Raw genomic sequence first — 16,438 nt, forward strand, 5'->3', positions numbered from 1 at the left:
CAGGGGCAGCCACAGCTGCTCTGGGCACCCTGGGCCAGGGCCTGCCCACCCTCCCAGCCAGCAATTCCTAATTCCCAATATCCCAAAATCTGTCCCTGCCCTCTGGCCCTGGGAAGCCATTGCCTGGCTGCTGTCCCTGCATGCCTTGTCCCCAGTGGCTGTGCAGCTCTCCTGGAGCCCCTGGAGGCCCTGGCAGGGGCTCTGAGGTGTCCCTGGAGCCTTCTCTTGTGCAGCTGAGCAGCCCCAGCTGTGCCAGGCTGGCTCCAGAGCAGAGGGGCTCCAGCCCTGGCAGCATCTCCGTGGCCTCCTCTGCACTGGCTGCAGCAGCTCCAGCTCCTTGTGCTGTTGGAGCCAGGGCTGGGGCAGCTCTGCAGGTGGGCTCTCACCTGAGCCCAGGGGCACAGGGGCAGGATCCCTTCCCTTGGGCTGCCTCTCTCCCATCCCGTGGGATCCTGTGGCATCCTGGCTCCGCTGGGGCGTGAGGCACAGCCCAGAGGACCACAAAGGCCCTCGCTCTGCTTGTGAGGAAAAACAGGGCTCTTTCTTCCCTTTTTTCCCCCTCATATGCTGCACTTTCCCTTCCAGCGCTTCGAGAGCTCTAGTAATTATTAATAATTAGGCTGACGAGGCAGAACTTGGTTTCTTTCCACTGCGTCTGCAGTGAGCCAAGGAGCTCGGCGTGGGAGCTCGCCCTGGGTCCTGCCCAGCCCTACCTGGGCTCAGCACCCCTGGGGGTTCTGCTGACAGAACCGCAGCAGGGTTGGTGGGAAGGGCCCTTGGGACCATCCAGTCCCACTTCCCACGAGCCTGGGGTGGCAGAGAGCTGAGCAGGAGGGTTGGGTGGGAAGGGTCCCCTGGGATATTCCAGTCCCTCTGCCCACGAGCCCAGAGTGGCAGAGAGCTGAGCAGGGGGGCTGGGGTTGAGTTTCGGGGCTGGGGCTGGGTTTTGGGGCTGGGTTTTGGGGCCGGGGCTGGGTTTTGGGGCTGGGGCTGGGTTTTGGGGCTGGGGCTGAGTTTTGGGGTTGGGGCTGGGGCTAGGTGCTGGGGCTGGATTTTGGGGCTGGGGCTGGGGCTGGGTTTTGGGCCTGGGTTTTGGGGCTGGGGGCTGTACCACCGTGAGATGCCGAGGTGGGTCTCACAGCCACCATGGCACCATGTTAAAGCACACCAATCCCAGCCCTATTGCACAGAGTTCCCCTTGCCAGCAGGAGATTTTGGTTAAGTTTATTTGTTTTGGTTACTTTTACCTTCTCCCTTTCCATGGCAGCACCTTCTCCCTTTCCGTGGCCTTGCAGCTGAGGCACTTTCCTGTTCCTTCCTTGCAGATCCTCAGGATTTATCCACCTCCCTGTCCCCTTGCTCCCCACCTGGTTCTGCCCCTGGTTTGCCCCTCTGGTGCCTGCCCCGCTCCCTGACAGTGCCAGCAGCTCTCCCTGCTCAGTGCTTGCGTGCCAAAGCCGGCATTGGATAATTGCTGGGTTGCACAGAGGCTGTAATTATTTTTGTTTCCCGACTGGAGGAGCAGGCGGCGCTTGCCAAGCGGCTCGGTAGCTGCTGGCAGATGCTCTCGGAGGGTATCCCTGCCCTGCCCACATCCTCCCTCTCGGGTGCCTTCAGCTGGGAGCTGGCTCCCTCCCCCCAGCGCTGCTGCCCTGCTGAGCCTTTCTCCTCCACCCTCGGCAGTGGGTATTGCTCAGCCTGCCATCTTTTCCCTGCTAGTTTGTCATTCAGTCTTTTCCCTGGTATTTTGTTATTCCTGGTGACTTCTGCTAGGGAGCTGGAGGGTCCCAGCAGCACTGCCTGGGGAGCGCAGGGCACAGGACCTGTGAACCCTCTGCCAGGTCAGTGGAGCAGCTCTGGTGATCAGGGGCTCTAACAGAAACATCGTTCTGGCATGAAGAACACAACAGGAGCAGATCCACAGTTATTTTATGTTACTTTATTTTTATTTTAATTATTATTTTGTACTATTATTTAATTTTAAATTCTTTTTAATTTGTATTTATTTATTTTGTTTTAATTTTTTATTTTACTGTTTCATTTTAATTATTATCTTATGTTAATTTATTTTGTTTAAATTTATTTTATTTGAATTTACATTATTTTCTTTATTATATTTTATTTTAATTATTATTTTATACTATTATTTCATTTTAATTATTATTTTATTTTATTTTTATTTCTATTTTGATTTTGGTTTTGTTTTAATTTTCATTTTATTTTATTTTACTTTATTATTTCATTTTAATTATTTTAATTTGTTTTGTTTTAATTATTACTTTATTTATTTTATTTTTATTTTATTTTATTTTATTTTATTTTATTTTATTTTATTTTATTTTATTTTATTTTATTTTATTTTTCATTTTAATTATGTTATTTTAATTCTTTTGTTTTAATTCATTTTATTTTAATTTACTTTATTTTTTATTTTGTTTTAATTATTATTTTATACTATTATTTCATTTTGATGATTATTTTATTTTATTTTATTTCTATTTTGGTTTTGGTTTTGTTTTAATTTTTATTTTATTTTATTTTACTTTATTTTATTTTGCTTTATTATTTCATTTTAATTATTTTAATTTGTTTTGTTGTAATTATTACTTTATTTTATTTTATTTTGTTTTGGTTTATTTTATTTTTTCATTGTAATTATTATGTTATTTTATTTTTTTGTTTTAATTTATTTTATTTTAATTTAATTTATTTTTTATTTTATTTTAATTATTATTTTATACTATTATTGCATTTTAATTATTATTTTATTTTATTTTTACTTGTTTTGTTTTATATTATTTTATTTTATTTTATTTTATTTTATTTTATTTTATTTTATTTTATTTTATTTTATTTTATTTTATTTTATTTTATTTTATTTTATTTCAGTGTTCCTCCTCTGGGCAGCGCTGGGCCCAGCAGGTAACCTTGGACCCCCCTGTGCAAGGTCACAGCTCCTGTGCAGCTGAGTGGTCCCACAGGTCCCCCTGGCCCAGAAGGACCCTCAGGGGGTGGCACGAGGGTGAAAACAGGGTGCAGCAGGGGGTCAGGGGTGTTTGGGAGCAGGATGGGGGCCAGGCTCAGGCAGGAGAGGTGTCCTTGCTCCTCTAGACTCACCAACAGCCTCAGGGAGACGAGGTGGTGGGCTGAGAACCCTGTGCTGATCATCTGGGAGGGTCAGCCCAGCTGCTCCCTCCTGCTTCAGACCCTTTGTTCCGTTCTGCTCCCAGATGAGGCGAAAACCATGGTGGGAAACCGAAGTGCTCTGAGGGCCCTGAGCTGGAGGGTCTTTCCCCAGCTGGAGCAGCTGTGAGAAATGGTCCCTTGGCCATGGCCACCTCTGCACGGCCACCTGCCGCCAGACAAGGACAATTTGTCAGGGAGACACCCAGCGCTGGGATCCTTGGCTGGGGCACACCCTGGGCCCACAGAGGCGAGGCTCTGCCCCTCTGTGCTGCCAGCAGCTCCTTCCTGAGCCTCTGCAGCTCCTGAGAGACTCCTCTGAGGCTGCTCGGGGCAGCTGCTGGCACAGCTGAGAGACAGAGAGCTCTGGGATCTGGGCCTGGGCTCCAGAGAGCTCTGGGATCTGGGCCTGGGCTCCAGAGGTGGGGCATCTGGTGCCGGTACCGGGCGCCAGACGGCACCGTTGGCAGCTGGGAGGGACTGACTCAAATTATGGGACGGCTCTAGAGAGAGGGGGGGATCTGGGACTGAGCCCAGAGACTGGGGATCTCCAAGAGCTCTGGGATCTGGACTGCTCCAGAGATCTGGGACTGAGCTCTGGGGTCTGGGACTGGGCTCCAGAGAGCTCTGGGATCTGGGCCTGGGCTCCAAGACCTGGGGCTGAAATCGGGCCTGGCTGACTCCAGAACTCGGTTACTCCGAACTCTGATCTGGGGCTCTGGGCCTGGGACTGACTCCAGAGAGCTCTGGGGTCTGGGACTGAGCTCCAGAGAGCTCTGGGATCTGGGACTGACTCCAGAGAGCTCTGGGATCTGGGACTGGGCTCCAGAGAGCTCTGGGATCTGGGCCTGGGCTCCAGAGAGCTGCGGGATCTGGGCCTGGGCTCCAGAGAGCTCTGGGATCTGGGCCTGGGCTCCAGAGAGCTCTGGGATCTGGGACTGAGCCCAGAGAGCTCTGGGATCTGGGACTGGGCTCCAGAGAGCTCCAGGATCTGGGACTGGGCTCCAGAGATGGCTCAGCCGGCTGCCACTGCTCACCCAGCTGCTCTTGGGTCCACACACACCAGTCAGAGCTTCTTAACGCCTTAGTGGGGGAGAAAACAAACTTTATATCCTTCATACAATTCAGCTGTAATTTCAGAGAGCCCAGGATGGCATCCTGGGGCTGCTGCCAGAATTTGCTGTGGGACCTGAGTTCGGGGGATGCCACATCCTCACAGACACTTCTGAAGGCTTTCTGCAAAAATCTCCTTGTTTGCCTGAGCAGGTCTGGTTGTTACACCCTGGAAAGCTCCGTGGCTCTCTCAGCTGCCTGGCAGGGAGGGTTTGCACCCTCGTTTCTGTGCTGGTTTTGCTGTGTGGTTCACCTGGGCAGTCGCTGACCCGACACGCTGTGCAGCCACTGCGAATTGTTCTGTAATGTTTTCAAGAAAATTTTAAAAAAGAAAAAAAAGGGCAGCAAAGGGGAAAAGAAGGGTTACAGCTCTCTGCATCTTACAAATGGAAAAGGGAGTATTAAGCAGCTGAAAAATGCTGGTGGTGCTGCGTGCCTTGGGAGGGGATAACTGATGATCCTCTGAAAGGTCACGGTTTACTCATGGTCAGCCCTCAGCGAGCTGTTACGTGGGCAAGGCACAGGCAGCACCGGCATCAAATGGATCCTTCTCTCTCCTCTCCTCTCCTCTCCTCTCCTCTCTCCTCTCCTCTCCTCTCCTCTCCCCTCCTCTCCTCTCCTCTCCTCTCCTCTCCTCTCCTCTCCTCTCCTCTCCTCTCCTCTCCTCTCCTCTCCTCTCCTCCTCTCCTCTCCTCTCCTCTCCTCTCCTCTCCTCTCCTCTCCTCTCCTCTCCTCTGGCAGGTGTGGGGCAGGGCAGGGCCATGGGGTGCTCTGGCTCTGCCCCACAGCCTGTCCTGGTGCTGGGACAGCAGGGGACAGGGGACACGGGGCAGTGCCACCAGCCCTGCCCTTCAGCATTGTCTCAGGACACCACGGAAGGGAAGCGAGGCAGGGGCTGAAAATGTAGCAGTGAAAATTTTTTAATCTCAAGAAAAAGAACCCTTCTGCTTTGATAGACGTCTCCGGGCTGTGTTTCTCTATGCTGCTTGGAAAGTCCATTGACTTCTCACCCAGTCTGAAACATTTTATTTCTCTGTCTCTGTGTGTGTGTCCTCAGGTTTATTTTCACCCTGTGTCATGTTGAAGCATCGGGCTCAGAGGGAGCCCCCTTGGAAAGTCCATTGATTTCTCACCCCCTTGGAAAGTCCATTGATTTCTCACGCCGTTTAAAAAATTTTATTTCTCTGTCTGTGTATGTGTGTGTGTCCTCAGGTTTATTTTCACCCTGTGTCGTGCTGAAGTGCTGGGCTCAGAGGGAGCCCCCTTGGAAAGTCCATTGATTTCTCACCCAGTTTAAAACATTTTATGTCACTCGTGCACCGGGGTTGGGGCAGGAACAGGCGAGAGGCAGGATCGTAGCAAAGGCAAAGAAAAGCTTTATTCAAAAAAAACGCATGGTTTTTTTACAGTGGTACAATAGATTCTATTCCATTGTCTAAGAGAAACATCTTTCTCGCACACTATCCTTGAGAGGAACAGAAAAATAAAGTAGAAAAACACCACCTGCAAATTGTTTATAGTCAACAGGTTATCACATCTTTCTCACAAGCTGCTGTGAGAAATGCTTGCCTTTTCTCTCTCTCTGTCCCATGGCATCCACAATTTTATTTCTTCATCTGTGTGTCTCCTCAGGTGTATTTCCGCCCTGTGTTGTGCTGAAGTGCTGGGCTCACAGCAAGCCCCCTTGGAAAGTCCATTGATTTCTCACCCAGTTTAAGACATTTTATTTCTCCGACTGCGTGTGTCCTCAGGTTTATTTCCACCCTGTGTCATGTTGAAGCATCGGGCTCAGAGGGAGCCCCCTTGGAAAGTCCATTGATTTCTCACCCCCTTGGAAAGTCCATTGACTTCTCACCCCGTTTAAAACATTTTATTTCTCTGTGTGTCCTCAGATTTATTTCCACACCCTGGGTCGTGCTGAAGCGCCGGGCTCAGAAGGAGCCCCCTTGGAAAGTCCATTGATTTCTCACCCCGTTTAAAATATTTTGTTTCTCTCTCTGTCCTCAGATTTATTTCCACATCCTGGGTCATGCTGAAGCGCTGGGCTCAGAAGGAGCCCTCTTGGAAAGTCCATTGATTTCTCACCCCGTTTAAAACATTTTATTTCTCTCTCTGTCCTCAGATTTATTTCCACCTTGTGTCGTGCTGAAGCGCCGGGCTCAGGGCGAGCCCCCTCCCCAGTCACCCATCAGTAACCATGAGGCGCCCGATCTCCAGCCGCATTTCCAACCTGGAGGCCCTGGCGCATTCCCGGCTTTTCCAGTGACGGGGGCGGAGGAGCGGGAGGAGCGGGAAGAGCGCGATGGCCGAGAAGTGCGACTGCCTGGCCAGCATGTACGGCTACGACCTGGGCTGCCGCTTCGTCAACTTCCGCCCGCTGGGCTTCGGGGCCAACGGGCTGGTGCTGTCGGCGCTGGACAGCCGCAGCTGCCGCAAGGTGGCCGTCAAGAAGCTGACGCTGGGTGACGCGCGCAGCGTGAAGCACGCCTTCCGCGAGATCAAGATCATCCGCCGCCTCGAGCACGACAACATCGTCAAGGTCTACGAGGTGCTGGGCCCCAAGGGCGCCCGCCTGCGCGGCGACTTCTTCAAGTTCAACGTGGTGTACATCGTGCAGGAGTACATGGAGACGGACCTGGCACGGCTGCTGGAGCAGGGCAAGCTGGCCGAGGAGCACGCCAAGCTCTTCATGTACCAGCTGCTGCGCGGGCTCAAGTACATCCACTCGGCCAACGTGCTGCACCGCGACCTCAAGCCGGCCAACATCTTCATCAGCACCGAGGACCTGGTGCTGAAAATCGGCGACTTCGGCCTGGCCAGGATCGTGGATCAGCACTACTCACACAAGGTGGGCAGTGCGGGGCTGGCGGTGCAGGGGGGCAGCACTTGTGGGATGAGGTGGCTGGGCCGTGGTGGATCCTCCAGGGGAACTGGTCCTGGAGCCTCCTTGGGCAGCTGTGAGCCCTGCTGGGTGACCACTGCTGGTGGCCGCTCTGCCCCGAGCCGTGACACGTGTCCAGGCAGTCACGGTTTGGGTGGGAAGGGACGTTTAAAACTCGTTCAGTCCAACCCTGTAGCAACGAGCAGGGACACCTTCCACTGGAAGGGGTTGCTCAGAGCCCTGTCCAGCCTGGCCTTCCATGTTTTCTGGGCACAGCCCATGTGCTGAGCTCTGCCAGAGTCCCCAGGGCTCTGCAAAGAGGGCACGGGAAGGGTTTGAGTGCCCCTCAGCTGCCTCGCATTGCTTTATACTGTGTGTACCACACACACACTCAGGTATTTTGCTGTGTCTCAGCAGTGGACTGTGGGGAGGCGTGTGTTCGCTTGCTTTACCCAAGTGACTAAGCTCTGTGTTTCTTGCTCTGCTGCTGCTAAAAAGCACAAGCTGCTGGGAGCACATGGAGAGGGGACCTGGCCTGTCCACCCCCACTCTGCTGGGCTCTGTCCTCACTTCGGTGCCAACCAGCTTCTTAAAAACCTGATTTCGTTTGAATTGCATTCATTTAACATAGAGGGAGAGGAGTGGGTCTTTGAGGCTCAGCCAAATCCTTTACCTGAGGTCCAGATCCAAATTACACATGGAGTTCTCTGCTGTTTGGCACTCAGTGTATCACGGAGGAACGATAACGTGAGCGGCCGGGGCAGCCCGCAGTGCTGACAGCGTGCGAGGGAGGGAGCGGTAATGGGTGAGAAGGCTCTGTGACACACAGCCCTGGTGCCATTGGATCCTGAACAGAGCTGCAGATGTGAAGTGCAGTCCAGCCTTCCAGGCTGGAGCTCCTGAGCAGTGCAGGAACATGGAGGAGGCTCCATCAGCCCACGGCTCCATGTGTTCCTGGGAGAACACAAAGCCACGGTGTGGTCTGCAGCTGGCTTCTGGTTAAAGCCACTGTGTGGTGTGGTGAGATGAGATAGAATCTGTTTTCTAGAGCTGGATGTGTCCGTGGGCCCCATGGATCTGTTGTTGTACAGCAGATTTAACAGGTTTAAATGCACTTTGCATTTTCCAGTGGGCTTCTGCCCGTCGCTCTGGGAGGGGAAGTGTGGAAGGGGAGACAGCAGAGGGTGGCGAAAGGACAATCTCGTGATCCTGAGCTGATTTGTTCTAGATATCAGTCTGGGTTGTGGGGAGAAACAGAGCCTGGGGAGAAGGAATGAGGCTGCAGGAAGCAGCACCGGGTCCCTGTCACTCTGCCTGCCCTTTCTGTGCTCCCTTCCTCACTCATTATTTATGGCCCAGCTCAGGAAGAGGCTCCCAGCTCTTCAAACGTGTGATTTGTTCGTTTAAAATCAGGTAACTCCCAGAGAAAACCCCTGCAAATGAGGCAGGCTACAAGAACACAGAAAGTGTCTGATTTAAGGAACATCGTGCTGTCAAGGACTGTGGGATCAGGGTAGGAGTCATCTGTTCGTGTCTGCTGCAGAATTATTGTTATTTCTAGGCAATTCCCTGTTGCCTCAATAGCAGCCAGTGCAGTGGAAGGAGCTGTCAAGGGCTGCAGCTCCGTGTTGGTGTTTAACTGTGCCAGATGCCACTGCATCTCCAGCTCCTCACGGGTGGGAGCTGGAGCATGAGTGCAGAGAAGCCCATCTGAGTGTGCAGAGAAAGCTGGATGCTGCTCGGGAAGCAGCGATAATGTCAGCTCTCGGGCATCCCCGGCCGTGGCAGGGTTGGGTTTGCCAGGGCTGGTGCCAGGGCCCACAGAGGCAGGGCTGCAGCAGGACGGGGTGTGGGTCAGCCCTGCCTTTGATGTCCAGCCCTTCAGAGATGGCTCAGGGAAATCAATTCCTTCGCTGTTCCTCTTTCAAGACTCGCTCTGGCAGGAGGCAGCAGCAGGAGGCAGAGCAGGGGAGCATCCCGAGTCTGAGGCTCTGGGGTCTCCACCCTGGGGCCCCCTGATGCCCTAGGATTTTATCTTTTATATTTTTCAAATCCTGTACTGCTTTAGTGCATTGCTCTAAACTCCATACAGTGTCAGGTGCTGGCTTCACATTTTGGGCAGGCAGAACAATCCCTCTGGGCCTGAGATCCAAGGATACCCTACTGGCTCAGGGCCTGAAAAGTACAAACAAAAGTAAACTGGGGGAGGCGAGCAAACTGGGGGTGTGTGACTTCATTACCTGAAGCTGTAATTGGAGGATTAACCCCTGATATGGAAATAGACAAAACTTATAATTGTGGGAAAAACTCGTGACCATCATCCACCTTGGGTGAGGCCTCTGGGAGGCTTTGGCTGCCCAAGGTGTAGCTATTGAGGGCCTTTAATAAACACCCACTTTATTCTCTCAGTCTTGCCTAGCCTCTGTCCCAGGCAGCCACTCCAAGGCATCCGCCTGAGCAGAGCAGGACCCTCACAGCCCAGCCTGAGGGCAATCCTGCACCCTTTGGGAAATTAACCACCCCAAACCTCTGTCTAAACCAGCTGCAGCTCTGTCCTCGTGGTTTCCTGAGAGCCTTTCCTGAGAGCTCTTTGTCATCTTGAGCATGTGGATTTTTTTCCTCTTGGCATGTTTTGTGTGTGTGGAATATGCTTTCACTAATGGCAGGGCACTGCTAACACAAACAATTGCAGGTTGTGGTGTTATTTGTCTCAAAGGTCACATCTCTTCTGACCTGATGCTTCTCAAACCCCAAACCATCCTGCTGAGTGTTAAAATGGCAAATATGAGCCACGCTGGATTGTGAGCAGAATTTTAAACACAGCTTGGAATACACATACCACTGACAAAGAGCCCTTGCCTGGCAGGATGTCTTGTTTATGTGACTTTGTTCAGCCAAACGTTGAGTTGGGATAACGTGGTGGAAGGGGAGAGCTCCCCATCCCTGGGGATGCTGAGATGCGATAACATGGAAGGGGAGAGCTCCCCAGCCCTGGGGATGCTGAGATGGGATAACGTGGTGGAAGGGGAGAGCTCCCCAGCCCTGGGGATGCTGAGATGGGATAACGTGGTGGAAGGGGAGAGCTCCCCAGCCCTGGGGATGCTGAGCTGGGATAACGTGGTGGAAGGGGAGAGCTCCCCAGCCCTGGGGATGCTGAGATGGGATAACGTGGTGGAAGGGGAGAGCTCCCCAGCCCTGGGGATGCTGAGCTGGGATAACGTGGTGGAAGGGGAGAGCTCCCCAGCCCTGGGGATGCTGAGCTGGGATAACGTGGTGGAAGGGGAGAGCTCCCCATCCCTGGGGATGCTGAGATGCGATAACGTGGTGGGGAGAGCTCCCCAGCCCTGGGGATGCTGAGATGGGATAACGTGGTGGAAGGGGAGAGCTCCCCAGCCCTGGGGATGCTGAGATGGGATAACGTGGTGGAAGGGGAGAGCTCCCCAGCCCTGGGGATGCTGAGCTGGGATAACGTGGTGGAAGGGGAGAGCTCCCCAGCCCTGGGGATGCTGAGATGGGATAACATGGTGGAAGGGGAGAGCTCCCCAGCCCTGGGGATGCTGAGCTGGGATAACGTGGTGGAAGGGGAGAGCTCCCCAGCCCTGGGGATGCTGAGATGGGATAACGTGGTGGAAGGGGAGAGCTCCCCAGCCCTGGGGATGCTGAGCTGGGATAACGTGGTGGGGAGAGCTCCCCAGCCCTGGGGATGCTGAGATGGGATAACGTTGTGGAAGGGGAGAGCTCCCCAGCCCTGGTGGGTCTCTGAGGCACGGTGAGGGGCTGGCCTCTGCAGCAGCAAAGCAGAGCAGCTTTGGCTCTGTCTCTCCCACCATTTGTCTGTTTTTGCTGCTCACACCTTTCTCCATGTAGTAAGAGCAGCATGGGGGCATCTCTTCATCTGAAACTTCTCCAGAGCGAACAAAAGAGATTTCCAGCTGCCAAGCTTGCATCCAGACCTCGGTCTGCACCTTCTCAGGCTGCTCAGGCCTGACAAGTATTGCCCTGTCTCAGACAGGTGAGTTTCTGGGCTCAGGCACCTGCAGACATCTCTTTAGGGGACAGGGTAGCAGGTGCAGCAGGAGAGAACCCGCAGGAGCTGATCCTGTTCATCCATGTGTCTCTCCCATCCTCTCCCTTCCCCAAAGCTCTCACCACCCAGCTGTGCAGGCTCCTCTCTCTTCCACCACGCTGCTCTTTACCCCTGGGAGTTTCTCCCTCTGGAACGTCTCCACAATATTGCCTTGCTCCTGCTGCTGCTGTCTGTGGTGTGAACACTTGGCCCTGCACCTCGGTGCCCTAATGGTGAGCAAAGGGGGGTGGGAGGTGAAGGAAGGAGCATTCCCAGCCTCCACGAGGTCCTTATCCTTGTGCAGGACAGGCACAGCTGGGCATCTCCTGCTCCCAACTGTTCCTCCCCTTGGGGAATGCATTCATCCCACCTTCCGCACTGGAATCCTCTGCGATGCTCCCTCTGTCTGCAGCTGTGGGGCCCTGCCTGCCCCCAGGCTCCTGTCCCTGCCTGTGTGTCTGCAGAGGCTCTGGGCCTGCTGCCCACCTCCCATCCATCCATCATCCCTCCATCCATCCATCATCCATCCATCCATCCATCCATCCATCCTCCATCCATCCATCATCCCTCCATCCATCCATCATCCCTCCATCCATCCATCATCCATCCATCCATCCATCATCCATCCATCCATCCATCATCCATCATCCCTCCATCATCCATCCATCCATCCTCCATCCATCCATCCTCCATCCATCCATCATCCCTCCATCCATCCATCATCCATCCATCCATCCATCCATCCATCCATCCATCCATCCATCCATCCATCCATCCATCATCCATCCATCCATCCATCATCCATCATCCCTCCATCATCCATCCATCCATCCTCCATCCATCCATCCTCCATCCATCCATCATCCCTCCATCCATCCATCATCCATCCATCCATCCATCCATCCATCCATCCATCCATCCATCCCTCCATCCATCCATCATCCATCATCCATCCATCCATCCATCCATCCATCATCCATCCATCCATCCATCCATCCATCCATCCATCCATCCATCCATCCATCATCCATCCATCCATCCACCATCCATCCATCCATCCATCCATCCATCCATCCATCCATCCATCATCCATCCATCCATCCATCCATCCATCCATCCATCCATCCATCCATCCACCATCCATCCATCCATCCATCCATCCATCATCCATCCATCCATCCACCATCCATCCATCCATCCATCCATCATCCATCCATCCATCCACCATCCATCCATCCATCCATCCATCCATCCATCCATCATCCATCCATCCATCCATCCATCCATCCATCCACCATCCATCCATCCATCCATCCATCATCCATCCATCCATCCATCCATCCATCCATCCATCCATCCATCATCCATCCATCCATCCATCCATCCATCCATCCATCCATCCACCATCCATCCATCCATCCATCCATCCATCCATCCATCCATCCATCCATCCATCCATCCATCCATCCATCCATCCATCCATCATCCATAATCCATCCATCCATCCATCCATCCATCCATCCACCATCCACCATCCATCCATCCATCCATCCATCCATCCATCCATCCATCATCCATCCATCCATCCTCCATCCATCCATCCATCCATCCATCCATCCATCCATCCATCCATCCATCATCCATCATCCATCATCCATCCATCCATCCTCCATCCATCCATCCATCCATCCATCCATCCATCCATCCATCATCCATAATCCATCCATCCATCCATCCATCCATCCATCCATCCATCCACCATCCATCATCCATCATCCATCATCCATCCATCCTCCATCCATCCATCCATCCATCCATCCATCCATCCATCATCCATCATCCATCATCCATCCATCCATCCATCCATCCATCCATCCATCCATCCATCCATCCATCCATCCATCCATCCATCATCCATCCATCTGTCCATCCCCCCCACTCCTGCCCGGATAATCGCCCTGGGCTCCCCAGGAGAGCTCAGATCCCTCTGTGCCCGGTCTGGCAGGACAGAGCTGTACAAGGGAAGTGCTCTTGCTCTGCTGCCCCCCCGAGCTCCCTCGCCTTGTGGCAGAGCAGGGACACAGCAGAGTCACGCATTAAATGTTGGCACGAACACCAGTGGAGGTCAGGGCTGTAAAATAATCCATGTTTTGTAGGGCAGGCTCGTCCCCAGCTGTGCATCCCACGTGGGGAGTCAGATCCCCAGCACTGGGGTGGTCCTGTCTGGGAAGGACAGGAGATTCCTGCTGACAGGGACACAGAGACTCGCTGAATGTCATCCCTGGGTGACATGGCCATGAACCAAAACGATCCTCACCCTCCCTGTGCTGTGCAAGAGAGATTGTCCCTTCTGAGTGCTCCAAAGCACCTTGGGACGTCCCAGAGGACCTGCTCTCCCTTTGCCTGCTGGCAGCACTCATACACCATTAACTGGCAGAAACCCCACCCCATGGAGGTGTGTCAGCCCTTTTAGGGGGAGTTCCTGTGGGAAATACTTCACAGACCACCCTCAAAGCTTTGAAGTCCTCCTTTAGTTCCGTTCTTGCTGTTCAGCCCAGGCACGATGGCTTCCAGTCCGTCCAGTGAAAGGACAGAATTCCCAGCTGGGGGTGGTGGGGAGGAGTTCACAGGAGCTGAGGCTGTGGGGCTGTGTGCTCCTGTGGCCAGGACCACCCTCGTGTCCAGCCCACGGCAGCCACCCTGCTGACCTCCCTGCTGTGACCCCGGCTCGTTTGTCCTGCCCTGGCCTCCGAGGAGCCCCGTGCTCCTGGATGAACGCCCTCTGCCTTCCCAAAACCAGAGCTGTCACCTTGCAGCAGCCCATCTGCCGTCCTCCTGTGGGGCAGCGTTCCCGCAAACCCTGCGTCTCCCACGGCCCCTCCTAGAGCTGCCTGACCTGCATTTTATAAAATGAGGTTAAAAACCCCGCTGTGAGGAGGCAGAAGCTTGCTGCTGCTCCAGGGTTATTGCAAAAGCTTGGGCTTGTTGCTATTTTGAGCCCCCCATCTGCACCAGGAGCTGATCCGGCTCCCACGGGTGCAGCAGCAGAAATCCTGACGGTGTTTGCGGCTGGAGGCACAGGTTGCGCATGGATCCTGACGGATCTCCAGCTTGAGAGCACCTGGTCTGCACCTCTGCGGATTTTTGGCTGCAGGAAGGTGGATTCTGGTGTGGAACACACCTGGAGAAGCCCTGGGCTGTGGCGTGGGGTTTGCAGCTGGATCCTGAACTCCCAGGGCCCCTGGATCCCTCTGGCTCCAGGAGGAGCCCCGGGGTTGGATGGAGGTGGTTGTGGAGCCCTGGGGTTGGGTGGAGGTGGTTGTGGAGCCCCGGGGTTGGATGGAGATGGCTGTGGAGCCCCAGGGTTGGGTGGAGGTGGTTGTGGAGCCCTGGGGTTGGATGGAGGTGGTTGTGGAGCCCTGGGGTTGGGTGGAGGTGGTTGTGGAGCCCCGGGGTTGGATGGAGGTGGTTGTGGAGCCCCGGGGTTGGGTGGAGGTGGCTGTGGAGCCCCGGGGTTGGATGGAGGTGGTTGTGGAGCCCCGGGGTTGGATGGAGGTGGTTGTGGAGCTCTGGGGTTGGGTGGAGGTGGTTGTGGAGCCCCGGGGTTGGATGGAGGTGGCTGTGGAGCTCTGGGGTTGGGTGCAGGTGTTGAGGAGCCCCGGGGTTGGATGGAGGTGGTTGAGGAGCATCGGGGTTGGGTGGAGGTGGTTGTGGAGCCCCGGGGTTGGATGGAGGTGGTTGTGGAGCCCCGGGGTAGGATGGAGATGGTTGTGGAGCCCCGGGGTTGGATGGAGGTGGTTGTGGAGCCCTGGGGTTGGGTGGAGGTGGTTGTGGAGCCCTGGGGTTGGATGGAGGTGGCTGTGGAGCCCCGGGGTTGGATGGAGGTGGTTGTGGAGCCCTGGGGTTGGGTGGAGGTGGTTGTGGAGCCCTGGGGTTGGATGGAGGTGGCTGTGGAGCCCCGGGGTTGGGTGGAGGTGGCTGTGGAGCCCCAGGGTTGGATGGAGGTGGTTGAGGAGCACCAGCAGTTCTGTGTTCCCCGGGTGCTGCTCTGGTGTGCCAGGCTCCCCCAGTGCCCCTGGAGGGCAGGTTCAGTGTGCTGTCACCAGGCACACCGGGATGCAGCCGCCCCTGCCCGGAATCCTTTCTCCTTCTGGTGTTTACAAGCGAAACGCAAAATATGTGCTGTGTAGAGAATTTGAGAAAACATCCATTTCTCTTTGCTTTCCAGTTCCCTTGCTGTGCTGTTAGACATCACTTGACGCTTATCCTACCTGTAGTGAATTCATCACCTTTACAGATTGCCTGAGCTGTTGCCACACACATGGGAGGAAAAGAGGAGAAGCAGGAAAAAGATACTTGAAAATCAGAAGGGAAAAAAAAAATAGCACGGAAGGGCTTAGACTTGAAACTTCTATTTTTCACTTAACTCCATTATGTTGTTTCTTAAAGAGATTCTTCAGCTCAGAAAGGGCCGTGCTGAATCCACAGAATATTGTCACAAAGATGTACGCTCTATCTTAATTAGAACTAATTAATACGCTTCGGCTCTCGGTCTTTCTGTCTGGTTGAATCTGCATAAACACTGAGATCCTTGTGCCGGAGCCCTGCCTTGCTCAGGAGAGGTCCCTTGCAGTGATCTCATGGTCCTGGATCCCAAAGCTGCCGGGCCATTTCTCCCTGGAACCTCTTAGTCCACGGCACTGCAGTCCCTTCCTCCAGGCAGCAGGGCAGGAGCTCGGGCATTCCCTGAAATACCGAGGGATCTAGCCCAGGTTTTAGCCAGGGGAAGGTGCTGGGGCTGTATCAGCTGCTCCAGGCTGTGCTGCCCATGGCAGGACCTCCAGCCTGGTCGGAAAAGTCTCGATTTCCAAACCTCCAGTTGCTCCTCCCTGTATTCCCCACCCCAAGGAAGGGGAGGGATAACGCAGAGCCCGGTGTGGAATGCCCTGGGAGGCAGTGGTGGGGTCCTTGAGATGGGGACCTCAGGGGTGGGGTCCTTGAGATGGGGACCTCAGTGGTGGGGCGCATGACTGGGGACCTCCATGGTGGGGTCCATGAGATGGGAGTCTCGGTGCTGGGGTCCATGAGATGGGGACCTCAGTGGTGGGGTCCATGAGATGGGAATCTCAGTGCTGGGGTCCATGAGATGGGGACCTCATTGGTGGGGTCCACGAAGTTGGGACCTCCATGGTGGG

At 53.9% G+C, this 16,438-nt stretch overlaps 1 protein-coding gene across 2 annotated transcripts in view; it reads left to right on the forward strand.

The window, feature by feature from the left end:
* The window catches only part of MAPK4 (mitogen-activated protein kinase 4), a 59,265-nt gene that overhangs the window by 20,947 nt on the left and 21,880 nt on the right, over nt 1–16,438 (forward strand). For both annotated transcript variants that reach the window (XM_030968693.1, XM_030968694.1), the window contains exon 2: nt 6,419–7,144. In XM_030968693.1, the coding sequence (XP_030824553.1) occupies nt 6,599–7,144 (546 nt within the window). In that variant the 5' untranslated portion in view covers nt 6,419–6,598. The remainder of the gene's footprint in view (nt 1–6,418; nt 7,145–16,438) is intronic.

The sequence above is a fragment of the Camarhynchus parvulus genome, chromosome Z, assembly GCF_901933205.1.
Source record: "Camarhynchus parvulus chromosome Z, STF_HiC, whole genome shotgun sequence".
NCBI lineage: Eukaryota > Metazoa > Chordata > Aves > Passeriformes > Thraupidae > Camarhynchus > Camarhynchus parvulus.